Below are 26,962 nucleotides of genomic sequence, written 5' to 3'. Positions count from 1 at the left end.
GAGTCCATGGGCGGGGCAGCCCTGCCGCGGACCAATGGAAGCTCTCGGGTCCCGCCCCTGCGTCCTCCCAAAGCGAGCGCCGACCAGGGGGCGGGGTCGGCGTCCACCGCTCCTCCCCTGCTCTGTAGGCGGCGCTGTTGCGCTCAGGGGCTGCGGGGGATTCGCTCAGAGCTGCGAGCTGCGAGCTGCGAGCTGCGCGTCCCCATCCCCAGCCTGCGGGCGGGATACCCCGGCAGGCAGAGGATTCCGCGGCCGCGGTCGTGCACGCCCCGCCCCCTCCTGCGCCGGGCCCGCCCCCTCCCCGTCCCCCGCCCATCCCGAGGTGCAGCCGGCGCTGAGCGCGGCGGGCGCGGGAGCTGGCGCTGGAGCCGGAGCGGCGGCGGCGGCATTCACGGGGCGGCGGCGGCGCGAGCTCCGGCACGGGCTCGGGCTCCGGCATGGTGCAATCCGGCCTTGTCCCGGGAGAGCGGGGCCCGCGCGCGGGGCCAGCGCCCGGGGAGCGGCGGCAGCGGTGGTGGCGGTGGTGGCTGCAGGCGCAGGCAGGCGGCAGGTGCTAGGAGCGGGGCTGGGCGAGGTGTGTGCCCGCTGGGCTCCGGGGCCGCCGCCCCCTCACTCCCTCTGTCTTTCCCTCCCTTCGTGCTCTCTAGCGCGTCCAACCCCCTGCCTCCGCGCTCCGGCCCATGGCGCCCCGCGGTTGAGCCGGCGCCGCCAGGGACCCCTCCCGCGGACCTCCCCGGGGCGCGCAGATCCCGGAGCCGCCCGCCCACCCTCCGCGGAGCCGCCCTCCCCTCCTTGCCGGAGCCGGGCGGGACCATGGCTGCGAAGCTGCGAGCGCATCAGGTGGACGTGGATCCGGACTTCGCGCCGCAGAGCCGGCCGCGCTCGTGTACCTGGCCCCTGCCGCATCCCGACTTGGCCGGCGACGAGGACGGAGCGCTGGGCGCAGGGGTGGCCGAGGGCGCCGAGGACTGCGGGCCGGAGCGCCGGGCGACAGCCCCGGCGATGGCCCCAGCGCCGCCGCTGGGCGCGGAGGTCGGACCTCTGCGGAAAGCGAAGAGCTCCCGGCGGAACGCGTGGGGGAACCTGTCCTACGCCGACCTCATCACCAAAGCCATTGAGAGCGCCCCGGACAAGCGGCTCACGCTCTCGCAGATCTACGACTGGATGGTCCGCTACGTGCCCTACTTCAAGGATAAAGGCGACAGCAACAGCTCGGCCGGCTGGAAGGTGGGGACGTCCGGCTGGGTGGGGTGGGGAGCTGGGAACTACGGTTGGGGCTTCTAGGGGGCTGCTATGTGCGCCTGGACGCGGGGCGAACCGTCGGGGGGTGGGGGCTCTGGGGTGTCCCCAAGGGTCATTGAGTGTGCGCCCAGGGCACAGGGCCGGCCGGCGGACGTGTGGAGGCGTGCTGGGAGCAGTTGTGTGCGTGCCCTGGATGCTGGGTGGGAGGTCTGGCAGGGCGACAAGGGATTGCCGCTTTGAGGCGCCCCCGAGGCACTCTGGTCAGGTAACGAGGCATTCTGGTCAGATAACACCTCCACCCCGTCTTGGGGCATGGCAGAGCAACCCATGCCCACCAGGCCCCTACCCCCCTGAGTTCGCTTTGTGTTACTCTTATTTTACCATGCCACTAGGGCACCCTCCTGAAAGAGCTGGAATAACGACTTGGGGCTGATGGCTGCTTTCTCTCCCACATCTCTCCCACTGCCCTTCCTGGAGCTGACCCCAGATGGGGGTTGCAACCCTGGGCCCACAGTTCTTATTGTGGTGCCAGTTCACCATAGGGCACCAGCCAACCTGAGGTGGGGGAACTGTCAGGTGACTTGGGAAGCTCTGAGTTCTCCTTTTACCTGGATCAGCATAAGTGGTGGTGGAGATGGTGACCCTCCCTGGTCTGAGGGCTGAGTGTGGAGGGCTGGGGCTCTGTCCTGACCCACCCCCAGGCTGCCTGTCTTCCACTTCCCTGGCTTTCCAAGCTCAGAAGCATTTGTGGGTGGGGGAGGGGGGGGAGCCCCCAGAGAGGCCTCAGTGTCAGCCACTGGGAAGGGGGGAGTTAGCTTGGGAGAGGGCATGGGCTTGACTGGATGGTAGCCTCTAGATCCAGCTCCTCCTCTGGCCATCTTACTGGCAAATAGGATAGTTAGTGTCTTGAGGGGAGAGGAGGTTGTGGCGGGGAGGGGGGGGGGTCTGCCTAAGGGGTGAGCTGTCAGGGAAGAGCTGACAGGGGGTGTGCTGTCAGGCTCCCTCTGGGGGAGGGGGCCTCTGTGAGGGAGGCATGCCTATAGGGAAGGAGGACTTGTGCCATGCAGTGGGAGCAGACAGGGGCAGAGGAGGGAGGTGTGCCAGTGGGAGGCACGAGGCTTGCGGACATGGACAGCTCTGTGCACTCCCAGTGGCTGTGGTGGAGGGGCCATGGTGTCTGACTTGGTTGCCCATGGCTCTCAGTCCTCCAGCTGGCAGTTTCTCTGTCTCCATGAGGGGCCCAGACTGGAGGAGGTGTCCCCTTCAGTTCAGCCCCCACCAGAACATTTATTCCTCCCATGCGTGCCCTGCCCTTGGGCTTTGCTCCCACCTTCTTCTCTGCTCCCTATGCCCTGTCCCACCTTCCACCTCTCCATGTAGAAATATTCCCTGTTCTCAGGGCACAAAGTTCCTTCCTCCAGGAAGCCTCCAACCCTCTTTGGCTAGTTTAGGAGTCCCCCTTCTCTTGCCCTCTCCCTGCCTGCCTTGGGTCTTAGTCATTTGTGTCCTGTCGCATTTCCCCGCCCTGCCCCCACCTTTGGAAGGCACTGGCAGTGTTGTAGCCATCTCTGCACCCACAGCACCCATCATAGAGCCCGGCATCAAGAAGCCACCAGGGCATGTCTGGTGAAAGGCGACTGAGGGACTTGCGCATTGGCTGTGGAGACAAGAAACGGAGGCTTGTGTTTTGTGGAGGATGCAGAGGGTGCTGAGGCAGGGGAGAGTCCTGTGGTCCAGTTTTAGGCCAAGAGGGCTTCCTGCAGGAGGTGGAGCTCCAGTTGGATTGGAGGGGACTGAGGAAGATGGAAGGATGGGACATGAGGCTGGAAGTGGGGAGAGGGCTGCAGGTCATCGAGGGTCTCGGGGCCAAGCTCTGTGCCAGGCGCTTTCACACATCTCCTTTCAAGCTCTCAGCAGCTTCTGAGGTGGGTTTACAGAGGAGGGCACTGAGTGGCGGAGTGAACTGCCCAAGGTCACATATCAGTAGTTGGGAAATCTGGACTTCAGTCTAGGTGTATCTCCCTCCAGGGCCCAGGCTCTCTCTTTAGCTGTCAAATGCCCCACAGAAGTGCCGGAATAGTGTCCTGCTGGCATCTGGGAGGGGGGGCACTGGCGGCTTTTGAAACAGGGGCAGATATAAATCTTAGCATGTGATTGGGATAATTGGTAATAACTCAGTCCCATGGGTTCATTTCTCAAACCGTGAGACTGAGGCCCATGAAGGGGATGGGACTGTGCCCAGGTCCTTGGTGAGTGGCACGCCCTGGTTGAGGGCCCAGCTCTCCTGCCTGCCCATTGGATGCAGCTTCTGCTGTACCATGCCGCTGGGGACACACTGGTTCTCCCCAAGCCTGGGCTCAGGAAGGAAGGAGCCCTGGGAGGCTTGGTCCTGGCCTAGGGCATTGGAGAGGGAGCCTGGATTCCTGACCTAGGCCCAGGCAGAGACCCCCCAGGCACTGGAGGAGGGCTGTTCAGAGGGGCCTCTGGTCTGCCCTATCCTGTCCCCTCAGTGGCTGTGCTCATCCTACCCCACCCCCACCCAGCTCCCCAGGGGCCCTCCTTCCCCTCTCATTCCTGGGGCTGCCCGCCTTGACTTCCATTCTCCCATCCCCAGTCAGCCCCTCCAGGGGCCTGGTGGAGGGGCCATCTTGACTCCCAGCCAACCTCAGGTCGACAGGGGCTGTGGCACACAGGTGCCGGGGCTGGGGCCAGGGCCCATTGTTCCTTCCTCCCTCCTTCCCCACACCAGGAGTGTTGCACTTGGATCCCTGGGGTGTGCCCAGCCCTGTGTTCGGTAGGGTGGGAGTCGGGGGGCAAAGGGGAAGGCACTGGACCTACCTCAAGGCTGTGTCATCCATCAGCCAGCTCCACACCCAGCCCTGGGTTTTATAGGCAGGAAGGGCTGGGGGTGAGGGTAGGGTTGGGGGCTGTGGGTTAGATCCCCTGGGAAGTCAGGGGAGTCCTCACAGAGGAGGTGGCATGTGATCTGGGCCTTCCTGGGGAGGGTTGAATTTGTGAGAAAGTCTTCTAGGGTGTTGACTGCATATGCAAAGGTGGGGAGGTGGAAATGTGCGTTTTGGATTGGGGGGGGGGGAGCAGTTTTGATGTGCCAGGCTGGAGCAAGAGCTTCCAGGGCTGGTGGGGAGGTGGCGTAGGAAGGGCGGAGGGGGCTGGATCAGGAGGAGAAAAAGTGCTTGGCCTTTGCCCTGTGGTCTGGGCTATGATGTGGGGAGGCCTTCAGGTGATGCTGTGAAGAGGAACTGGAGGAGGTAAGACCAAGGCGGGCTCAGGGCACCCAAACCAGAGAGGCTAAGAGGCTGGTAGTGCACCCCTCTGGGCAGGGCATCTCCAGGCCTAGGAAGAGGGCTTGGACAGGAGGTTTCCCTCTCTCTGCCGTGTCCCAGGAGTGTGGCTGGCTATCTGGGTGGGGCCTCCCACTGCCTCCCAGATGCTCCAGCCCCACCTTCCCTAGTCCCAGACTCTCCTCTGGGAAGCCTTCCAGGCTGCTCTGGGTCCTGGCGCTCCTTCCACTTAGTGCCTGTGGAGTTGTCCTGCCTGCTTTTGTGTTTCCTGGCTGCCAGCTCCACTGGGAGCTCCCAGGCCAGGCCTGAGCACCTCCCATTCCTGTCCCCAAGCCTGATCTTTGGGAGGAGTGCAGTGGATGAGGACTTCCTTCTCCCTCAGGAGCTGGAGCAGCCTGGCAGTTGAGGTGTGGAACCAGGAGGGGTGGTGCTACCCCCATCTGGCCCAGGCCCTGGCCCAGTAGGTCCCAGGTGGGGTGGGGAGTGGAAGAGAGGGGCTAGTCTGGCAGGCCAGGGGGGCCCTGCTGCAGCCCTGGCTGAGTGTCGGGTGGGAGCATAGGGGACTCTCCCTTCCTCCCCCCAGCCTGCTCCAGCAGGGCTCCCCTCCCCTCCTCCTTTGTCCTCCGGGGATCCCCAGCCCCAGGGGCTGGGGGGTGGCAGGAGGAGGCGGTGTGAGCCCGGGGCTGAGGGGTGTCCTCACCCCCCTCGCTGCACGAGCCGGGGGCTGGCAGCTGCCCGCCTCCTGGGCACGAGCCCGTGCCAGCCGCTCCTGGCACAGTTGCTGGCACGCCCGGCAGACTCCCACGGCCACCTGCTCACACCCACCCACGAGCGCTGGCGCGCTGCGGGCCCTTCCGGCTTCCCGGGCGTCCCGGCGCCCCTCCCTCGCTGCGTGCTCCGGCGCCCCCACCCCAGTCCTCAGATCCCGATGGATCCCCCTGGCTCCCAGCCGGCTTCGCGGCCCCGGCCCCCTCCCCCAACTCCCACCCCGCAACTTGGGGAGCTCCGGAGGCGGGGCTGCCGGGGGCCCCTTGGGCTAGCTGTGTCGCGGGGGAAGGGGGGCGGGCCAGGAGGCAGACAGACAGACCGACAGACAGGGTGAGGGCCCCGCCTGCCACCTGGCGCCGCTCCAGCGGGACGATGGCGGGCAGCGTCGTGCCAGGCGGTAATTGCAGACAGACTAATTTAAAGAGATGAGACGGTTATTTTTAACTCGCGTTAAGGTAATGAACGGCGCGGGTGTTTTGCGGGTTCGAAAGTTCAGCGCCCCCTCAGCCCCTACTTTCTGGGGTCGGGGGCCCCTTTTCTGCACGCCCTGAGCTCCAGCTTTAGGACTGACTAGACGGGGGAGGGGAGGTTGGCCAGGAGGGGGTTCCCACTTACCCAGAACCAGCTACTAGCCAGGTGCACGTCCCGAAAATCCTCACCATAGTCCTGCGAGGTGAGTCTTAGCAACCCTGTTTTGCAGGTGGGGAACCCGACTTGAGAGAGGAAGTGACTTGCCTTGCCCTGGGGTCATGTGCCCAGGAAGTGGCAGACCTGGGAATTAAACCCTCTTCTGACCCCAATGCTCAAGCTCTTCCTATGCCATTGGATAGGACTGAGTGAGAAGCTAGAGGAAGGGGCTTGTATATGGACTCGGAAAGGGTAGGAGCTTGTTCCTGGTAGCCCACCTTCTGTCTTTGAGTGGCAGCTGGCTATGGTACTATGTGGGACCCCATGGGCTGTGGAAGCCCCTTTGAGTTTTATGAGGGGTGAGGGGTGATCATGGATTGTGTATGTGGATATGAGCCTCTGAGATGTGGGTGTATCAGCTAGAACAAGGGGAGCCCCTTCTCACCTCACCATCTCCCCCACCCTGCAGCTGACTCACTGGCACTCCCTCCCTACTTCCAGCTTGTGTACCTTCCTCCCAACTTGGGGGCGGGTACCTGGGAAACAGGAGAGGGCTGGGCTGGCATACCTCCACTGGGACCCATCCCCTCCACCTCCAAATCAGAGTGGTCCCTAGGGGAACTGGGGAGTCATGGAACCCAGCACCCCCTTCCACACCTCCATCTGCAGCTCAAACCCCCTCGCACTGACTCCCAGTGACTGAGAGCTCACAACCTCTGGGATAGCCTATTCTATTGCTAGGCAGGTCTTCACGCTGTTAGAACTCGCTTCTTTTTCCAGAACAGTGGCCCATCACCCTGGAGCACTACTCAGGGTTGCCCACCTCTGCCCTTTGGAGTCAGCTGGAGCTGCGGGGTCAAGAGTGAGTAAGGAAGTGGCCAGAGCACTTGTCTGGAAACCTGATCAATGTGTGAGCAAAGCTCTCTCCCACTCTGTGTCCAGAGGGCTTAACTCACAGTCTCTATTCCTTTGGGGGCTGTGACTTACAAGACATCTGGTTCCATGAGCCACCAGGGTTCACTGGGACAGAGGACACACGGTACTGAGAGGACGTCTCACGGGTGGAAGTGGGGAAGTGCAGGTGTGGATGGAGTCGAATTTGGGACTTCTGCCTAGAGATGCCTGTCCTGCCCCTGGCGGTATCCAGGTGGCAGACACACTCTGGGCACAATGAAGGAAGTGTTCCTAGCAGTTCCAGCTGGTCCCCAAAATAGGCAGATGGGGGGAGCAGGGTGCTGGGTGGGCATTAGCTGGGGCTCTGGGGCCTGGTAGGGTGCTCAGGGGGGACAGCTGGATCTGGAGCACCCCCCTCCTCCTGGCACCCTGGTTTCCATGGAAACCAACTCCTGTTTGGGAGGGTTTGGCTGTTTGCTGCCTTTCCCCACCCCCCAACCCATATGTGGAGGTGGGAGGGGGGCCAGGTGGCGTGTGGGGGAGGGGCCTCCCACACCCTCCCCCCAAGGCTTCCACTTTGCAGAGAAACCTTTCTGGTCTCTAAGAGGGGTGCCTCTTGCGGGAAGGGAAACAAGAATTAACATCTAGGCCCTAGGCAGTCAGTTGAGCACTTCACATAAATTCTCTCATTTAATCCTCCCTGCGTCCTGCCAGGAATGTGTTAATAGCCCCATTTTGCAGTTGAGGAAATGGAGGATCAGAAAAATGAAGTCACTGGGCCCAGGTGGCCTAGCTGGCAGGATCTGGGCAGATCCTGGATTTAGATGCAGACCTGTTTCTACCATGTTTTACTATCTCCCAATGCCCGTGCTGTCCCAGCTCCACACACCAGCCAGCCCTTTGGCCCCAAGGCACTGTCCTGCTCCAGAACTCTCCAGAGCTCCTTCATTCTTCCAGGAGTCAGCCGAACCCAAACCTCTCTGTCTGGACCCCTGGGCCCTCCGCTGGCTCTATCCAGGTCCTGCCCTCCCTCCCACTTTCCCTCCCTGCTGCCTCTGATCTCAGGCTGCCTGCACAATCCCACCTTCACACCTGACACCCACACCCACTGCCATTGTCACACGCTCACCAAGGCCTGATCCCTCGGGACACCCTGCAGAATCTCGGTGATGCTCAGGTGGTTTGAACAAAGATCCACCTCCCAGATGATTCTGGAACTCAGTGTGTCCTCTCAAGAATTCCTGCCTTAGATCCTTAGTTGTTCTCCAGCCTAGCTTATTATCAGTCACCTAGAAGCTTTTAAATACAGGTTCCCAGGGCCCATCTCAGACCCCCATATCAGACTCTCAGCGGGTGGGCTCAGGAATCTGTATTTGGACAGGTATATCTGGTGATGGGTCAGATTCTGAACCGATGCATTAGATCATGGCTTTTCAGCCTCCTGGTTGTCATTCTTGTTCTCTGACTCCACCCAGGGTGCAACAGCTCCTTCTCCAAGCAGGCTGCCCACATCGAGCCCACTGCTTTCCTGCTCATCTGTTTTGGGTCCTCACAGAGATTCCACCCCCATGGGGTCAACTCCAAGGGACTGAGGCCCTACCCCCAACACATGCATCTCCCCCCACCCACTACCATGCTGTATAAGACATGGATGGAGAGAACGGAGCCAGCAGCCGGGCTGAGGTGCTTTGCCATTGGGAGCGTTTGGCCGCAGGAGGGAGGGAAAAAGTCAGTGTAAATACTCAGCAGGCCTCTGGAATGGAATGGTGAGGAGCATAAAACTCTGATAGCTCCCCATCTGGTAGAGGGGACAGGAGGAGCTTGTGTACGGCCCAGTGCTGTTCTTATAGGATCTAGTCCTGGGACCTTCCAGCCTCATCTCACACCTTCTGTCTTCTGACCCATGCTTTAGCCACACTGAACTGTTCCAGCTCAGGATTCACATTTCCATGTTCCATTACATACCTGTCTTCATTTAACCCTCACAGCAGCCCTGTGAAGCTGGTACTTTTATTATCCCCATTTTGCAGATGAGGAAATTAAGGCCAAGAGAAATAAAGTGACTTTCACAGTGTCCCTCTGTGAGGGACAGAAATGAAACCTCCCAGGGCTGACTCCACTGTAGCCCAGTGCTCTGGTCCAGCCTTTCCGAGCTCCCTGCCTTCCCTTGGAGTGCTATCCCACAGCTTCCAACCTGGGAAGTGGCCCAGGGGTCCCAGGCTCCTTTCCCTGCAGAGCTTCCTGAGGACAGGCCAACCAGCTTGATGTCCCCCTGATCTGCACGCTGACGGCAGCTGTCTCCACTTGCTTTCATCACTGGACACCTACTGTGTATGGCATGCAGTGCTGGTCAGAGAGGAGCCAAACTGAGGTAGCTGCAGGTCAAGTTTGGGAGATAAGATGAGGATGAGGATGCCCGATTCTCATTCAGGATGGAAACTGTTTGGGGTCATGAGGGAAGGCCAGGTAATAAGCTATGGTATTTCAGGTGGGGGAAACTCACAAAGACAGGAGGTCAGACCCTCAGGGCTCTTTGGGGAGTCCCTAGGGTCTGTGCTGGCCAGAGCCTGGCAGGAGTTGTGTCAGGGGAAATAAGCAGGAGCCTGATGGTGAGAAGCCTTGGATGCCAAGCCAAGGAGGTGGCACTCAAGCCATGGGGGATGGGGAGTAACATGAGCAGAAGGCTCACTCTAGGGTGGTGTGGAGGGTGGTCAGGAGGGAGAGACTGGCCTAGGTCCCCGGTGTGGGCCAGGTACTGGGGTCCAGGGGAGAAGATAAGCCTGAGATAGGGTAGAGGCCCAAAGAGTCTGGGATGCAAGGCCTGGCTCCCACCCTTCGTCCAGAGGTGCCTTGCAGCACCCTTTGGAGCTTTGAGAATCTCTGAGGTGGGGCAGGGTAATGTGGGTAGGGACTTGAGTCTTGGAGACCAACAGGAGGGGCAGACCCTGGCTCCACCACTCATCCCTGGGTGGCTTTGGACAATTGAGCCTCAGTTTCCTCCCCTACAAAATGGGATAATAACGGGACTTATGCCTGAGATTTGTTGTGGGGATTACAGAAGAAATGCATGTCAAGTCTCCAGGAAATCTTGTCAGGGATTATTACTGTTACCCGTTCTTCTGGGAAAGGAACCTCCCACGTGCCGTGTAGGGGATTCGGGGCCCTGAGCCCTGAGAGATGCTGAATTCTCTGTGTGTGTGTGGGGGGGGGGAGGGGGGTTGGTGGGGGTCATCCTTCTTCTCATGCCACCACCCTCCCCAGTCCTCGAGGTGTCAGACGTTCAGCATGTTCACGCTCCATCCCGCCCTTAGTTTGACCCACCGCTTTCCAGCCTATTAGAGCCTTTCCTTCCAACCACTTGTTAAACCACTTGTGCCCAGGGCCTTGGGAGGCAAGCGGGGCAGATTTTAGTCTCCCCGTTTTTGTTTTTCCACATGAAGGAAATGACTCGCTCAGGGTCACACTGGAACCCAGGGCTGCCTGCCTCCTTGCCACCCCCCCACCCGGCTGACTGGGTGATCTTGGGCAAAGCCCGATCCTCCCTGGCTCTGAGTCATTTCTAGAGATCCCAGTTCCCTCCTCCCAACGCTCTGGGAAGCCTCCTCCTCCCCCTCCTCCCCTCCCCCTGTCCTCAGCTGGCCTCGCCTCCTCTTGTAACCTGAGCGGAGGCCGTGGGGGAAGGGGCTTGCCCTCTGCCAGAGGCACCTGCCAGCTGAGCAGATGTGTGGGATGGAGGCCCCCAGGAGGGGATTGCAGACTCTTAGCCCGGTAAGGCCGGGGCTGGGGCAAGGCCACTCGGCTGCAACACACCCAACCCTCTGGCCTCTGCCCCTGGGGCTTACCCCAGCACTTGTTCATTTTTCTGTGGACATTCATGGCACTCCAACAGTGTCCTGCCAGGATCTCCAGGAGGTGACATGTGGCAGATGAGGGCTGGTGTGCCCCGGTCTGGGTGGGCTGCCCTGGGCTCCTGGAGTCCCTTGGCATGGGGACAGAGGGCCAAGGGCAGCCCCTGGGGACGAGGCCAATGTCTGTGCGGGTGGCCATGCCCCTGGGAGAGCAGATGGCTCTCTTGGCGCCGTGCCCACTCCTCTTCTCCCCCCCCAGGAGCCAGCCTGCAGGGCTGGGGCACAGCTGCTGGGCCCTCCCCAGAGTCTGGCCCAGGGCAGGGCCGGGTGAGGTCACTGCAGCTGCTCCCAGGGCCCGGGGCAGGGATGTGGGGAGGTGCTGCCTGCAGAGGGAGGGAGGGAGAGACAGACAGAGGGATCTGAAGGGCTTTGCACTTAGGGATCCCATTTAATCCTGGACAAGGGAGGGAGGGGTCTGTGGAGGGGCGGTTGAGCCAGTGTGGCTAGCCCTCGACTCCCACCCTGGGCCCACTCTGGATTCTCTGGTCAGGAGGAAAAGCCAAGGGCCCTAGGTACAGATTCATGTGCCACCACTTGGAGTTGCGTGTGAGCAAGTCAGATGGTCTCTTGGAAGCTTAGTTTGTCATCTGTAAAATGGGGATGATAAAACAGCTCAGAGGGTTGCTACAAAGATGTAACAAGATGATAATTACTGAATGCCCAGCACTGTGCCTGTTACATGGTACATGTTCAATAAATGGTAGTTCCTTCCTTTTACTTTGCAGAATTCTCTCAAGGAGCTAGACAGTGCTGAGGAAAAGCAGAGAAGATGACAGAAGCAACAGGAGCTGCAGGGAAACCAAGAGGGAGGCAGTCCAGGCAGGGCCTTGGTGGGGAGTAGGCAGGACTTAGAGCCCTGGCCGGAGGTTTTGCTGAACCGACACTGCCCAGAAATGCCAGGCCCGAGGGGTTCCCGGCTGCCAAGGGCTCCATCCTATGAGTTAAGAGTTCACAGACAGACACATACATGATTATACTACGGCTTGCAGTTAGATCTTTGGGGTAGCACTGAGGTAGGAGCAGCTGTGTATCTTTGAGGGTGCTGAGGGGGCCAGGAAGACACCGCAGAGCTGGCCTTGATGAAGGAGCAGGAACTTGTTGAGCAAAGAGAGGAGAAGGGCGAAGGAAACAGAGTGTGCAAAGGCACAGAGGTGTAAGACATCTGGGGTGGTTGGAGCCCAGGTGGGTGTAAGGTACGAGGGGTGATGAGGCTAGAGGGCATCAGTGGGCTCCTGAATGTCAGTTTAGAGCTGAACCTGAGCCCATGGGTGATGAGGTGCCATGGGCTTTTGAGCAGAACTGAGCTTGGACTTGAATTACTGGTTTTTCTGCTGCCCAGGCTAGATGTGTGGGCTCTGCCCTCTCTTGGGCGGGGATGAGGTGGGGTGGTGCCAGGTTCTGACCCTTGACCTGACACCTTACTCTGGATATTTGGTTCCTCCAGGTCCCTGGTTGTCTTACTTCTGTCCCACTGCTGACTCCTAGCCCACTCACCGTTGCCATCTGTGGCTCCCACCTGCCCCCACTGCCAGGAAGCTGGAAGCAAACACCCTAGCTTTGCCCCAGGTGGCAGGGCAGGTGACCCCACTGGGGAGTTAGTGACTCTGTCTGAGACAGGTATGCTCCGAAACAGAGGGGTTGAAAGTCTTGACATCTGGAATCTCATCCAGGTTCCATCCCTCCCCGTGGATGTGGAGATTGTTATGCCCTTTTATAGGGTAGGCCCAAGGTCACCTGATGAAATTGGGATTCCAACCCCTGCCCTTGCCATTCCTTCATGCAGGGAGGGAGAAAAGGAGGGAGAGAGAAATAAGAGGCAAGGAGAGGATCAGAGCTCTCACCACAGCCCTGCAGAGTGGCCTCTGCTCTGGGGAGGATGAAGGGAGGAGCTGGACTGTCATCTGGTAGGGGCAGGTGGGGACAGCTTCCCAAGGGAGGGAGGGACTGGGTCAGCGATGGAACCTGGACGGGCATCCACACCCAGCCTTGGGCTAGGAGGGGTGGATCCTGGACCCAGGACTGAACATGGGAGGGCCCTAGAGGCCACCCAGGTGCCAGGGAGGTCAGGAGGTGGCACGGGTTATTGGGGGAGTGGGGACAGCACAAGACTTTGGCCTCCTGTCTCTGATGAAAACCAAAAATCTCAGGCTTAAGAACAAGGCAGGGATTGTCACCAGGGTGGCAGCAGGGCAGAGTGGCCCCAGCCACCCTGGCATGGTGGGAAGAACCCCAGCTTTGGAATTCAACAGCCCTGGGATCCAGACCTGGCTTCACCCCTTCCCGGCTGCATGTCCTCGGGAAAGACATCAAACCCACCGGAGCCTCAGTTTCCCCCCTTCATAAAAGAGCAATACCTACTCGCAGGGTGGTTATCAGGATTAAAAGGAGAGATGTCTCTAAAGAATCTTGTAGTAGGTGGTGCCCTGCAGTATTGAGGCACATGCCGATGGTGTGCTGGAGATGGCTTGCACTGGCTCACGAGAGCCCACTGTGCACATTTCTTCCCAATTCTGCAGTCAGCGACATCATGCTGGCAGCTTGGAATCATCTACGGTGGGAGAATCTACACCATGGAAATCAGCAAGCGCTATGAATCGGGTGATATTTTATTTACCCCCTGCAGAGTTGGTTGATAAACATTTACCAGCAGATCACTGAATGTGCTCCAGAATGGGTAACCCCCCTCCCCACCCCAGGATCATAGAATAAGAAGATGGCACAGAGAGCATAGGAGCCCAAGTCCTTGATCCATCCTGTTGGCCCTCTGTAGCTCCAGTGGGGACCAAACAGGACATTGTGGAGCACTGGCTGGGCCATACAACCTAGAACTCAGAGTCCATGGGCCCGTGTGTGCCTGGGGAGACAGGACATCATCAGGCAGCTCTCTCTAGGGAGGGGACAGCGAGTGGTGGGATGGCCCTCTCTTCTCTTCACCCTCCCTCTCCTTACTAGCCCCATTCCCACCCCGCCAAGAGATTGGGTGGGCCCTGGCTGGAGAAGTAAGATTGGATGAGGTTGAGCTGTCAGAGAATGAGGCTGTTCCGGGAGGAGAAATGAGGTTGTACTAGAAGATAAACGAGGTGTACTGCCAGGGAACGAGGTAGTACTTGGAGGAAAGGTGAGGCTGCATTATGAGATAAATGAGGTTGTACTGTCAGGGAATGAAGTGTGCTTGTAGGAGAGATGACGTCCTGCTGGATCAGTCAGGTTGCACCGTCAGAGAACACAGCCACGCCACGGGAGGAAGGCGAGGCTCTGCCTTAAAGGATAAATGAGGGTGTCCTGCTGGATAAATGAGGGGGCCCGTCAGGTGAATGGAGTGCTGTTAGCAAATGAGGTTGTACTTCCTGGATAAATGGGACTGGTGTGCTGGATAAATGGGGTTGTGCCGTCAGATGAATGCATTACTGCTCGAGGGCAAAGGGTGTCCTGGGAATAGATGAGGGTGCCCTGCTGGAGGGATGAGCTGCTACTGCCGGCTGGATCAGACCCTGTCCTCGAGGGAGGCACTGTCAGCAGGGACGAGCCTATTCTGTCCCCGCTGGGAATCCTGGAGTCTTCTAGCCTCGGTGGTACAGGAAGTGAGAGGCCTTGGCCCCAGCAAAGCCAGCTTGGATGGGTAGCCCTAGGTTGCCCAAGTCTATGTAGGGAGCAGGGTGGGGGCTGAGGTTGGCAGCTGCGTTGTTCAGCCTGTAAGCCCTTCTTTTCCTCTCACTGAAGTCCTTTACTCCCCTCTGCGTTCCCTCTGTGGATCCGACTGTTCCTGATTTTCTCCACTTCACCGCCCGTCTCTCATTGGGTCCTGGGCTTCCCACCCAGTGTGGATAAGCCCCTGTTGTGAACCAGCCTCTCTGCCTAGTCCCATTTAATTCTCCCTGAAATACAGGATTTCCCACCTTTCCTGACGTCTTTCCTTCCTCCCTCCCTCCTTCCCTCTTTCCTTTCTTCCTCCCTTCCTCTCTCTCTTCCACTCACTCACTCATTCATTCAACAAACATTCATTAAGTGCCTAGTATGTACCAAACACATGGGAATACAGTAAGCCAAGTGAACAAAAATCCCTTCCCTCATGGAACTTATATTCTAACAGGAAGGAAGCCAGACAAATAAATCATAAAACACAGAAGATAAGTAAATTGTATATTAATTTAGAAAATGATCATTGCTTTAGAAAAATTTAGAGTAGGGTAAGGGAGCCAGGAAATGCCAGGGAAGAGGAGCAGTTTTAAAAAGAGTGGTCAGGATGGGCCTCATGGCAAAAGGGGACATCCGAACAAAGACTTGAAGGAGGTGGGAGATCCATGTGGGTATCCTCGAGATAAAGGCCCCCAGGTGGGGCTGGGCCTGGCAGGTGCGAGGGGGGCGGGTCTGGGGGCCTTGTGAGCTATGGCCAGGCCTTTGTTCTTTACTCTGGGGGAGACTGGGGTTCTGCACAGGATCGGATAAGACCCGAGTCATTCGAAAGGATCTCTCTGGCTGCTCCTTAGAGGACTGCAGGGAAGTCAGGATGGAAGCAAGAAGCCGATGGAGGAAATGGAGGGTGAAAGCATCTTGCCCCAGGTCCGTCCAGTTCATCAGTGTTAGAGCCTAAACTGGGATGTAGATGCAATACCAGAGTCAACGCACTTTCCCCTGGGTGGCGAGGCCCCAGGGGGCTAGCAGAGTTGGGTGGGATGTAACCCTCTGCCTCTCCACTCTGCCCACAGATGGTCCCCATGACACCCAAATCCAGGAGGTCCTACGTCCCCTGGGAACTTGCACCAGGACTGGATGTAGGTGTGGGGAGGCACGAGGCACCAGATGCCAGGCCCGGCTCTGGGCGCCAGGGGAGCCTGGGCATGCCGGGGCCGTGGCCGTGGTGGCAGGTTGCTAGGCGACCCTGAAAGGGAGCCCTGGATACTGCTGCCTGGCAGAGGCGTCTCCCTCCTCTGCCTCCCTCACCTCCTCCGTGGCCTCTGGGCGCTTGCCACTGCATCTTGGCTGAGAGCTCTGATTGGTTCCAGGTGCCTGGGCCCTGAGGACCCAGATGGGGCTGCAGGGCCTGGGCTACACTCAGGGGGCCCTGGTGCACAGCTGTTGCAGAGCCTGGCTCAGGCGACAGTGGCTTAGGTCCTCGCCCAGCTCTGACCCACTGCCCTGGCACCCTGCTAAGCCTCGACTTCCCCATCCACCCAGCCTACAAAATCCCTTGTCCAAGTGCCTTGGTTTCTATGAGGGGTGTGTGGGCAGGACTCCCCGCCCAACTCCACCCCTCTATCACGGCTCTTCTCTGACCTGTTTTACACCCAAGTTTCATATTAGATTCCATTTACAAAGAGAGTTCTACTACTTAAAAAAAAAGTTTGAAAATCCCTGGACTGGTTTATTTCCAGTATTTTCAGTGTCAAAATGAAAAGGCCCCCAGAGTCCAAGCGGCCCATCCCTATCTGTTTACTTGTAGGAAAACTGACCCAGAGTTGGGGGGAGGCGTGCCCCTAGTCAGGCTTGGGGACAGCAAAACAGCACCAGGCGGGGAGTTAGGAGGCCTGAGCTCACATCCCTTCTCTGCCACCAGGTCCTGGCTGACCTCAGCAAGTCTTTTTTTTTACCCTGGGTCAGGCCAGCTATGGCTCAAATTCCCAGGCTGGGCAGAGGGTAGAGGGGGTAGGTTGCAAAGCTTCATAGGCTTGGAGCATGTGTTCTTGGGTGGTAATCTAAAACATTACTTTTATATGCAGAAAATTTGGATATATTATGAAGTGCAATGCAAAATTCCTTTGAGTTTTAAAAAGGAAGCACGAGACTTGTAAGAAATTTCAGCCTTGCAACAATTGCCTACGACCATGCCCCCAGCCTTGCCATGCTGCCAGCTTCTGGGGATGGTTTCCATGGAAAGTTCGAAAAGCACTGGAGGACTGCCTTCCTAAGATTCTTTGGCAATTCTCTGACTCATTTCCTTCTCCCGGGGTGGAATGTGATGTCCTTTAGACTCAGAGTAACACCTACCTGAAATTAATACCTGGCTCAATCACTTAATAAGCTGTGTGACCTTGGCAACTTACTTAACCTCTCTCAGCCTCACCTCATTTGACAGGGATCCAATCCGTGCCCTGTATGGGGTTTGATATAATGATTACATGAGATAAGTGCTTCTGGTGCCTTGGGCTGAATAGGCAGGTACTGAGTAGGTGCTAGTATCTGGCAGTGTCTTTCCTCCTTCCCCTCCAGTGTTCAGAAGCAGGCTGGTACATGGTGACATTTACAAAAAGGTGTTGCCTGACTGACCTCCAGCCTGGGAGGCAGGGAGATGGAGCCTCCCAAAAGCTAGACAGTCCCATGGGGGAGGAAAACCCTTGAGGCCTCTGAGCACAGGTGTTGGGGAGGGGCTGGGGAGCCAGGTGCACAGTGGGGATGGGGGTATCTACTTGAGGGAAAACCATTCCCTCGGGCTCCAGCTCCCCGCCTCTCAGGACCCCAGAAGCCAGGTAGGGCGACTCTGGGAGGGGACTTCTAGCCTCAGGTGTTGCCTCTGAAGGCCAGAAAGTGCCAGAAACAGTGAGCCTGGGAGCCCGAAGACACAGGTCAGAGCTGGGGGTGAGGAGTGAGTGTGCCCTGAGCAGCAGAGGGGACTCCCCCAGTTGGAGATGGGTTGAAAAGGTGGAGGAGAAAGAATCTGCACAGAGTAGCAGTCACCAGTGTGCCTGGGTGACTAACCAGCTAAGAGCAAGTCCGTGAGCTGGGCAGACCTGGAGTGGTACGTGGCACCACTGCTGACCAGCTGTGGGATTCTGGGTAAGTTACATCACCCTCTGGGCCTCTGTTCCTGGGTATGAAATGGGGTGATGCCAATTTCACAAGAGTTGTTCGTGCCTAGCAAGTGACATCCAGGCATGATATTAACAAGATGGAGACTAGTAGGTCTGTTGAGTGATCTAAGAGGTGAGATCTTCTGGCCAGACCAAGGGATTCAACCAACGTTCATGAGCATCTGGCATGTTTACCAAACACCTCCACACACGTTATCTTATTTAATGATCCTACAGCCTGTGAGGTGGTTACTGAATATATCCCCATTTTTTGGAGCAGTTCCGCAAGGCTCAGGGAGATTGCGTAAATAGCCCATGGACACAAAGCTAGGTGGTTGACGAGCCAGCATCTGCCCAGCCCTTCTGATACCAAAGCCCATGGTATTTCCACTGCAGTACCTGAGCCAGGAGGTCAAGGCCGTTAGGTGACAGGTCCAGCAGACGTTCTACTCCAGGGTCCTGTGGTCAGCTAGGTGCATGGAGCTCTGGACTCCGCTGCTTTCTTAATGTCCCAAGGGCAGGCCTGGCAAAAGGAGGCAGTGACTTGGGGAGTGGGAGACTGGCCCAGCTAAAACAGATGAGAGGATCTGTGCAGGGGTGGCAAAGAGTAAGCTCAGGGAGGTACTGAGGGGCAGCAGAAAGGGCTGTGCAGCCTCAGGCAAGCCACCTCACCTCCGTGATCCTCGGTTTTCTTATCTGTCAATGGGGGTTATGCCACCTACTTTGTGGGGATCTTGTGATGGTTCCACCAGCTAAAGGAAAGGGTTTTGAGGATGGAGCTCCTCTGCAGCAGATGGGCCTGGAGGGAAAGGCAGACTGCAGGTCTAAGGGCAGGCTGGAGAGCTGGGCTGGCCCCAAGGTGGCCACTGAGCAGAGACGGGGTCTGAGGATGCCATGGCCAGTGGATGTCCTTTGAGGGGCTTGGTGGGAGCCAAGGCTTGTGTGCAGTTCACAGGAGCTTGAGGGGCTGGGGGGGGGGTTCTCTGAAGAGTCTCAGGCTTATACCCACCTTGGGGACCCCCAGTCTATGTCCTGCTTTCTCTGGGCAGGCTCTCCCAGCAAAGGGTTAACAGTCTGCTCTACCTGCAGTTGCATTTTAAAGACATGAAATTAAAGCAGGTAATTTATTCTCCCCACATACGAAAGAGCAATTAGTTCTAAACAGGGCTTAATCAGTCACCACGAGATTGATTTCTGGAGCCCTGGGTTTTCGGGCTCCTGGCACCATGCCAGGCTGGGGAGGGAGGGGTGGCTGACAGATGAGCCACAGCGGCATGAGCCCTTATATAATCTGCTGGAGGGCACTGGCAGCCTGGCCAGCCTGGGGAGGGGTTTGGCTGAGGAGGACAGAGGGTGTCCAGCTCCCCTGCTACAGGCCCCAGTGGTCTGCAGGGTTCAGCTTGGCCCATGGGGAAGGCTGGGCTCAGAGCTCCAGCCCTACTCTCTGGGAAGTGTCTCTTGGCGGTGGGGGTGCCGCGGTCCTGGGGTACAGAATGAGTATTCTGGGTTTGTCAAACCTGGTACTTACACCTGTTCCTTCTCTCTGCCCATGCCCCCCTTACCCCATTCACTCTTTCATCTTCCCTATTTCCTTCCCCATCCCCTTTCTGGGTCTTCTTTTCTCCATTTTTTCCCCTTCCCCTTTCTGTCCCTCCCTCCCTCTTTCCCCACGGCCTCCCTGCTTCCCACTACCCCCTTCCCTGTCCTTGCCTCCAACCGCAGAACTCCATCCGGCACAACCTGTCTCTGCACACCCGTTTCATCCGCGTGCAGAACGAGGGCACAGGCAAGAGCTCATGGTGGATGCTGAACCCCGAGGGCGGCAAGACAGGCAAGACCCCGCGGCGCAGGGCCGTGTCCATGGACAACGGGGCCAAGTTCCTGCGCATCAAAGGCAAGGCAAGCAAGAAGAAGCAGCTGCAGGCACCAGAGCGGAGCCCCGACGACAGCCCCCCGGGCGTGCCAGTCCCAGGGCCTGCGCCCGCTGCGGCCAAGTGGGCCGCTAGCCCAGCCTCACACGCTAGCGACGACTACGAGGCGTGGGCCGACTTTTGCGGCGGCGGGCGACCCCTGCTCGGGGAGGCGGCAGAGTTGGAGGACGACGAGGCCCTAGAGGCCCTGGCGCCTTCGTCGCCGCTTATGTACCCGAGCCCGGCGAGCGCGCTGTCGCCTGCGCTGGGTGCGCGCTGCCCCGGGGAGCTGCCCCGCCTGGCGGAGCTCGGAGGCCCAATGGGCCTGCACGGCGGCAGTGGCGCGGGGCTGCCCGAGGCCCTGCTGGACGGCGCGCAGGACGCTTATGGGCCGCGGGCCCGCGCCGGAGCGCCCGCCTACTTCGGCGGCTGCAAGGGCGGCGCCTACGGCGGGAGCGGGGGCTTCGGGCCACCAGCGCTGAGCGTGCTGCGCCGCCTGCCCATGCAGACCATCCAGGAGAACAAGCAGGCCAGCTTTGCGCCGGCCGCTGCACCCTTCCGCCCGGGAGCGTTACCCGCGCTGCTGCCGCCGCCGCCGCCCGCGCCGAGGCCCGGCCCGGTGCTGGGCGTCCCGGGGGAGCTGGCGCTGGCGGGCGCGGCCGCTGCCTACCCCGGCAAGGGGGCGACCCCGTACGCAACGCCGGCGCCCTCGCGCAGTGCCTTAGCCCACCCCATCAGCCTTATGACGCTGCCCGGCGAGGCGGGCGCAGCGGGCCTGGCACCGCCCGGCCACGCGGCCGCCTTCGGGGGCCCACCCGGCGGCCTCCTGCTGGACGCGCTGCCCGGGCCGTACGCGGCCGCAGCCGCCGGGCCGCTGGGCGCTGCTCCCGACCGCTTTCCGGCCGACCTGGACCTCGACATGTTCAGTGGGAGCCTCGAGTGCGACGTGGAGTCCATCATCCTCAACGACTTCATGGACAGTGACGAAATGGACTTCAACTTCGACTCGGCCCTGCCTCCGCCGCCGCCGGGCCTGGCCGGGGCTCCGCCCCCCAACCAGAGCTGGGTGCCAGGCTGAGGGTCGCCTCCCCACGCCCGTGGTGCCCCGGCCCCGCCCTCACGGGGCCTCTGTCTTCCCATCCCGATCCCCGGGTCCCCATCCCCGATTCCAGCCCCACAGCAGGATCTAGGAGGCAGCACAGCCCTGCTAGAGACATCCCTCAGCAGTTGACCGCCGAGGGAAGCGGTAGGGAGGGGCTGGGGCACCTCACCGTTCCCGCCCCAACTCCTCAGACCCGCTCCTCTTCCTCCTGGGGCAGGAAGCGCGGGAAAGGCGGCTGCGTACCGGGCTGGGTAGGAGCGGAGAAGAGCAACGTGGGCCGCCTGGTGTGGCCGCCGGTCGGAGAAGCGAACCAGGAGATGGGGCGGGGTGGCGTCTCCGAATCTTCGGTTTCCTTTGCTGGGCCCTCGCCCTGACGGACTGCCCACTCCAAATTCCCCTCTGATTCCCAACCGACACTGTTTCCCACCGGTCTTCACCTCGCTTATCTCAGGCCAGCAACTCTCCCGAAAACACAACTACTCACTGGCCACCCACCCTGAACAGCCCTTCTTTACCCCTAGTCCATCCTACCCCCACCCCGCCCCCCAGGTTCAGCCGCTCCCTCCCTCCGGACCTAGCTCTTGCCCTCCTCGTCGGAGTCAATCCCTCTTTCTTCCTCCTGTCACCCCAGTACTGTGTCAGCCTCTCCAGCGGGTTTCAGCTCCGGATCCACCCTACCTCCCGACACCCCCTTTTCCAAGCCAATCCTGACTCCTCTCTCCCATATTTATAAGTGTCCGGTCGGGGCGGGCGGTGGGCGCGGCGTCCCCGGCGCGTATCGTAGGCAGTGTACCGTGGCCGTGCCGTCAGCGTGTGCGTGTGTGCCGTGTCGAGGCCGTGTAGAGTGCATTGTACAGCATATTTTCATGAATAAAATTGTTTTAAATATTTCCCGCGCCTAGGGCTAGCAGGAGGAAGATGATTGGCAGGGATTGTGGGGGAGGGCGTCCCCGTGCCTGAGCCCCCAGTATGGCTTTGTGTCTGGGTTTCAGCCTTGCCTGATGCCTGTCTGCTCCGCACACATTGGTTAGGCACCTACTGCGTCTCAGAAGCTGGGGAGGTGCCTGTGTGGAGCTCTGCACCTGGAGCTGTGAACACGTGCAGGCAGGAAGTTTCCAGCCTGGGGAATTTCCGTCCTCCGAAGAGACTGGGAGAACAGGCACAGATATTTGTTGAGAACCAGGTAGTGCCAGGCCACGTGTTAGATACGATTTTTTGTTCCCATTGCACAGATGGGGGGAAAAAAAAACAGGGTCAGAGAGGGGAAAATGGCTCGGGAAGGCTGCCCGGGTAGTGGGAAAGAGAGGCAGGCCTTTGAAGGCTCACAGACTTGAATTTGATTTGAATTCATTCCCTGCAGTTTACCAGCTGTGTGCCCTTGGACAGGTTATTGAATCTCCATAGCTTTGCTCCCCTCCTTTGGACAACGGAATAGGAGCCCCATCTCCTAGATTCCATGTAAGGAGTAAATGAGAGGAGGTATGTGAAGTGTGCAGCACAGGTCCTGTACATACACATTCATTCATTGCCGTTCATTCAAGGAACATTCATGAGCACCTCCTGTGTGCCCGGTCTTGTGGCAGTCATTAGGGATGCCACAGACTCAATCTGTGCCCTCAAGGAACTTAGAGGCTCATGGGGTGGGTGGGCATAGATGAGTAAACGGGCGATTTCAGATCAGAGCTGTGATGAAAGAAGGAGCCCCGGGAGCTGCTGTGGGAGTGAATGATGGGGCAGCACCCATCCAGGCCTTGAAGAGACATTAGGGAAGGTGCCTGGAGGGGGCACTGTCTCAGCTAAGCCTTGAAGGATGAGTCGGTGTTGGGAAGGGGAGGGATTCAGCCATAGGAAATGGCATATTCAAAGACTCAGAGGCAAGCATGTGGGCTCCAGAACCAAAAGCAATTTAGGGTGGCTAAAGCTCAGAGATCAAAAGATTACTGATGGCAGGGAGGCGAGTGGATCAGGCGAGGAAGAGTGGGGAGGAAGACCAGTGAGTGAGTGAGTGCAGAGACCATGCCAGTGATGCTGGAGCACTGCTGGCAGTGGGGTTGGAGGAGCAGGTGAGTTCAGTATATTTTGGAGGAAGACTCGTTAGGACTTGGTTGTGGATTGGACGTGGAGGAGAGGGAGAGGGAAGAGTCAACTGATGCCTGTTTTCTGGCTTGGGCACCTGGGCAGACAGGGCCATTCCCTGAGACGAGGAAGGTCGAGTCAGGAGTAGCCCTGGGGAAGATGGTGTGCTCAGCTTCAGACAAGCTGGATTTGAGTTACAGCTGATGGGAACCCCTCAGGATGGGAGTGGGGCTGTGCTCAGTGGGCACCATGCATATACTGTATGAATGGTTTTCCCTGGATTAGGTGACATGGTGGCCTGGAGATGTCCAGCTGGATAGTGGGGTCAGAAGCCCAGGAGGACATGCGGGCTGGAGAGGGAGAACAGGAACACAGGTTGTCATGGAGGTGTTGGGAGTGGCTGGAGTTGGGGGAGGGGGTGAAGAATGGGAAGAGAAGGGGACCCTGTTCTGCTCTTATGAGCACTTTAGAGGTCTGGCACAAGAAGAGGAACCCACTGGCTCAGAAGGAGCAGTTGAAGGGAAGATGGAGTTTGGGAAAGAGCGTGGTCCTAGAAAGGAATGGCCAGGGTTTTCCAGTGCCCACTCTTGCCCTTACCTCCTGGAGCCTTACTTTCTTGGTCTGAAAGAGGGGTCAGTAGCACCTATCTCACAGATTTGTTTTGAGGAGCAAATAGGATTGGAATTATTTGCTGAGGTCACACTACTAGCAAGGAGCAGAGCCAGGGTTCTTGCCCCCTGACTGATGCCTCAATGGGCAGGCTCTTTCATGACCCCCACTACCTCTTGGGAGATGGCTGTGCTCATAGGCATGAAGGAGCATCCCTGAGCCAGCAGGGCCCACAGTTTCTTGGCTCAGAGCTGGGGGACTGAGACTTCACTGGAGGGTTGTGGTGGGTGTCCCAACTGGGTGGGGAGCACATAGAGGCTGACTGTCTCTCCCTGGAACAGATGCCCTGGCCTTACCCCATAACCAGACTCTGGGACAGCCCAGCTGGGTCTGGGCTCCACATGGGCTGATGGAGGGTGGGCCACTGGTGTGTGTGTGCGGGTCTGTGTGTGTCCATGTGGCCCCATATGCATCTGACTGAGTGGGCATGCATGCGTGTGTGTGTGTGTGTGTGTGTCTGTGTGCATGCTGGGAGATGGGGCAGGCTGGATATCTGCTGGGGTCTCCCTGTCCGAGTGTTCACATGTCTGTGTGTGGGGTGAGAATGACAGTATCCCTGTCTCCGAGTGTGTATACACGTGCATCTGGGGCTGTGGAGTCCATGCCCGTGCGTGTCGTTTTCCCTGTCTGCACATGTGTGCTCCATGCCTTCCTCTCTGGGTGTGTCTGCCTGTCTTGGCTCATGCCCCTCTCTCCGGATGCACCGGAGCTGGTGGTCCCCTGCCAGGAGCGTCCTCTGGATTGCTCTGCTTTTGGAGGGGAAGGGAGGTCTGCTCATGGCAGGGAGCAGTGAGTCCACCCCACTGACTGAGTTCTGCCCAGCTCGGTCCAGTGGTAATTCCAGAGACAGCTTCTGTCCTGCTGGGCCTGATCAGGAGAGAAGCGGGCAGCACCCCTGCAGCTGGGGGTCTGCAAGCTGCCCTTCACCGCCAGCCCTGGAGCCCAGCAGACGCACCCCCCTCCATGCCCACTCCCTGGGAGGCGTCTGACACATGATTTATTCATAAAAAGCCATTATTTGTGCCAAAGAAGAACCGAGCTGCTCGCTTTTTAAGTGCTGATAATGCTCTCAGCCTCCTCCCCTCTCCTCCCCTCTCCTCCTCTCTCCTTCCCTCCCATCTTCTCTCTCATCTCCTCTCACCTCTTTTGGACTTCCCATCCTCTCTCCTGCTCCCTTTTCTTTCCCCCTTCTCCTCCCATATTCCTCGCTCTTCCTTGATTTTTCTCCCTATATCTCCTCTTCTCCCTATTTCTTCATTCTTCTCTCCTCTCTCCTCCCCCACTCACCTCCCTGCTTCCTCTCTCTAGCCTATAATTCCGGGAGTGAGGCAGGATCAGGAGGGCTCAGATCCAATTGCCCGGATCAGGAAGGCCAACCCCAGGCCTGGAACCCAGGAGCCCACCCCTCCACACCTCAGCCTTTAACTCTTCAGGACCAGGGGTAGGTTGGGAGGAGTGAGAGCAGGCTGAGAAAGGTGGGGTGGGGGGTCTTTGGCAGCTGTCCCAACCAGCTCCCCCTCTGCAGAAGGGTGTGACACCAGCACCCCATTATTAGCACCAGTCTCCTAGACTTCCTAATAAACCTTCAATCTTAGTAAAAACAGTGGGCTTGTTATGCAAATGCAGCTTCAAGGCCAGTCCTCTAGGCTCCCTTTTCCCCCAGATTGCAGCCCCCCTGCCACATATAGAAATGTTAGAGCCACCATTAGTCATTATTTGACCCCCTGTCTCAGAGATAGGAGGCAGCCCCCAATGAGTCTGTTCACAAATGTAAAGATAGACATGGCCGTACACAAGGTTCTTAGAAGCAGACACTGCAGATCTCTGTGTACACACAGACTCAGCCAGGTCCCCTCCACATATGTGTGTGTGGCGTCATGCTTACCTGTGCACACATGAACACACACACATACCCAAAGAGCCATGCACACAGCCACACATACTCAAGCAGATGGAGAGCCGTTCCTCACCCCTTTCCGGAGCGTTCCTCCCCTGGGCACCTGCAGCTGGGCCTGAAACTCTTTCCCCATTTTGTCCACGCATAAGCCAGACACCTGTTCGTTTGCTCACTCATTCGTTCATTCCCTCCATCAGCTTTGCTTTTGCAACCCCTCTGTGCCAGGCCTTTTGCTGGGAACTGGGGTGGCAGAGATGAACGTGATTGGGCCAGAGGGAGGAGGGCTGCAGCAGAGGGGGCATTGCAGGCCCCCCTCCAGCCTTGGGCTGGGGGTTGGGGGCCCAGCAGGCGAGGGGTTAAGTCATTTGGCATCCGGAGCCAGAGCCATTAGGCCTCCTAATTATGAAATTATCGAGGTCCTCAGGTGACTGCTAATTTCACACACACTGTTCCTCTCACGGCTAATGAACGCCCGCAGAACCCACGCCTTGTCTTTCCTGCTGAACGGTGACCTGCAGTTAATGAGCTCAGGAAGGCAGACAGGCCGCCGGCTGGGTGGGTGGGGCGCCAGGCCTGAGGAGGGGGCCGCTCGCCTCTCCTGCCCCAACTGGCTCCCCTTGCTGGCTGCCAGCCCCAGCGAAGAGACTTCAGGGCCAAAGCCCAGCCCGCAGTTTCTGCAGGCCCAGGCTAGGCCAGGGGCTCCTGGGAGCAAGGGGAGGGACACAGGGTTGGGGAGAGCTTTGGGTCATAGGATCCTCCCAGGAGCCTGGGGGCAGGGATGAAATGTAAATGGTGGAACCTCAAGAGGTGGAGGGGGGTCCCGTCTGCTTGATTCTGGAATCATATTAAGGGCAGGGGAGTTGGGGGTGGATGACAGCTTAAGGGGGGGAGTTGGTGGTGGTGGGCTCAGTCATGCCCTGATGCTGGAGATGGCGATGACTTTGGATGATGGTGGAAATGTCAACTGGTGAGGTTGAGATGCTGCTGCTGCTGCTGCTGGTTGTGATTTTTATTAATTTTTTTTAAATTAAAAAGTAACAAAAAACATCCTGCAAAATATGAAGGAAAAGAAAAAAAGTAGCCGGGAATGGTTGTGATCCCAGGTGGGTGCACAGGGCAGGAGCCCAGGTCAAGAAGTCATCTTCCCTCAGGTGGGGACACAGTGGACCCCCCAGGCTGACCACCATAGGCTTGAAGGCCCTCTGACCTGCCTGGAAATGACTCTGCCCCTGGCCCATGCTTCACCAGCCGGGTCAATGCCAATTGAGTGGCCGGTGGAGAATGAGGGGTTTAAGGGAATGAGATTCATGGGCTGGGGTGCAAGGGGCCTCTGTTCTAGCATTTTTCTGCCTCATGGCCTTAAGCAAGCCCCTTTCCTTCTCTGAGCCTCAGCTTCTTGGTAAGTAAATGAGAGAATTAGACTAGACTGAGTTTTTCAATCTGTGTTTAAAGAAGGGACCAAGCTGGTCCCCTTGGGGGGTTGCCCACCCTCACCTGGTATCCCCCATCAGGGACCCTCCCCAGGAGGCAGACTCCCCAGACTGGGGGCAGGTAAAGAATACCCTTGGCTCACAGGTTTGTATATTTGTGATTGGGGTGCCCAAAGGTGCCCCTGACTCCATCCTCTTGAATCTTCAACTTCTCCCTCAGGAATAAGAGGGACATCCTAGCTTCTACCAGCCGGCATTGTAGGATGCATCCTCTGACAGTGAGTTCCTGCTCTGCCACCAGTTCACACTGCTTCTGCACCTTGGTTTCCCACCTGCCAAAGGTAGGTAATAA

At 58.5% G+C, this 26,962-nt stretch overlaps 1 protein-coding gene across 1 annotated transcript; it reads left to right on the top strand.

Moving 5' to 3' along the window:
• Positions 1–356: 356 nt before the first annotated feature.
• On the top strand, positions 357–21,390 carry FOXO6 (forkhead box O6). Its single transcript, XM_037817483.1, has 2 exons — positions 357–1,227; positions 19,249–21,390. Exons 1-2 carry the CDS (start codon positions 814–816, stop codon positions 20,512–20,514), a joined length of 1,680 nt encoding a protein of 559 aa, XP_037673411.1. The 5' UTR covers positions 357–813; the 3' UTR covers positions 20,515–21,390.
• The last annotated feature ends 5,572 nt before the right edge of the window (positions 21,391–26,962 follow it).

The sequence above is a fragment of the Choloepus didactylus genome, chromosome 2 (genome assembly GCF_015220235.1).
Source record: "Choloepus didactylus isolate mChoDid1 chromosome 2, mChoDid1.pri, whole genome shotgun sequence".
In the NCBI taxonomy this organism is placed as follows: Eukaryota; Metazoa; Chordata; class Mammalia; order Pilosa; family Megalonychidae; genus Choloepus; species Choloepus didactylus.
This window is presented reverse-complemented; position numbering and strand designations above follow the sequence as displayed.

Bases quoted from the DNA above. Each gene is read 5' to 3' on its own strand.
- FOXO6 (XM_037817483.1), top strand. From the start codon at position 814: ATGGCTGCGAAGCTGCGAGCGCATCAGGTGGACGTGGATCCGGACTTC. The intron at 1,228-19,248 runs GTGGGGACGTCC...CTCCAACCGCAG, and splicing joins ACAGCTCGGCCGGCTGGAAG to AACTCCATCCGGCACAACCT.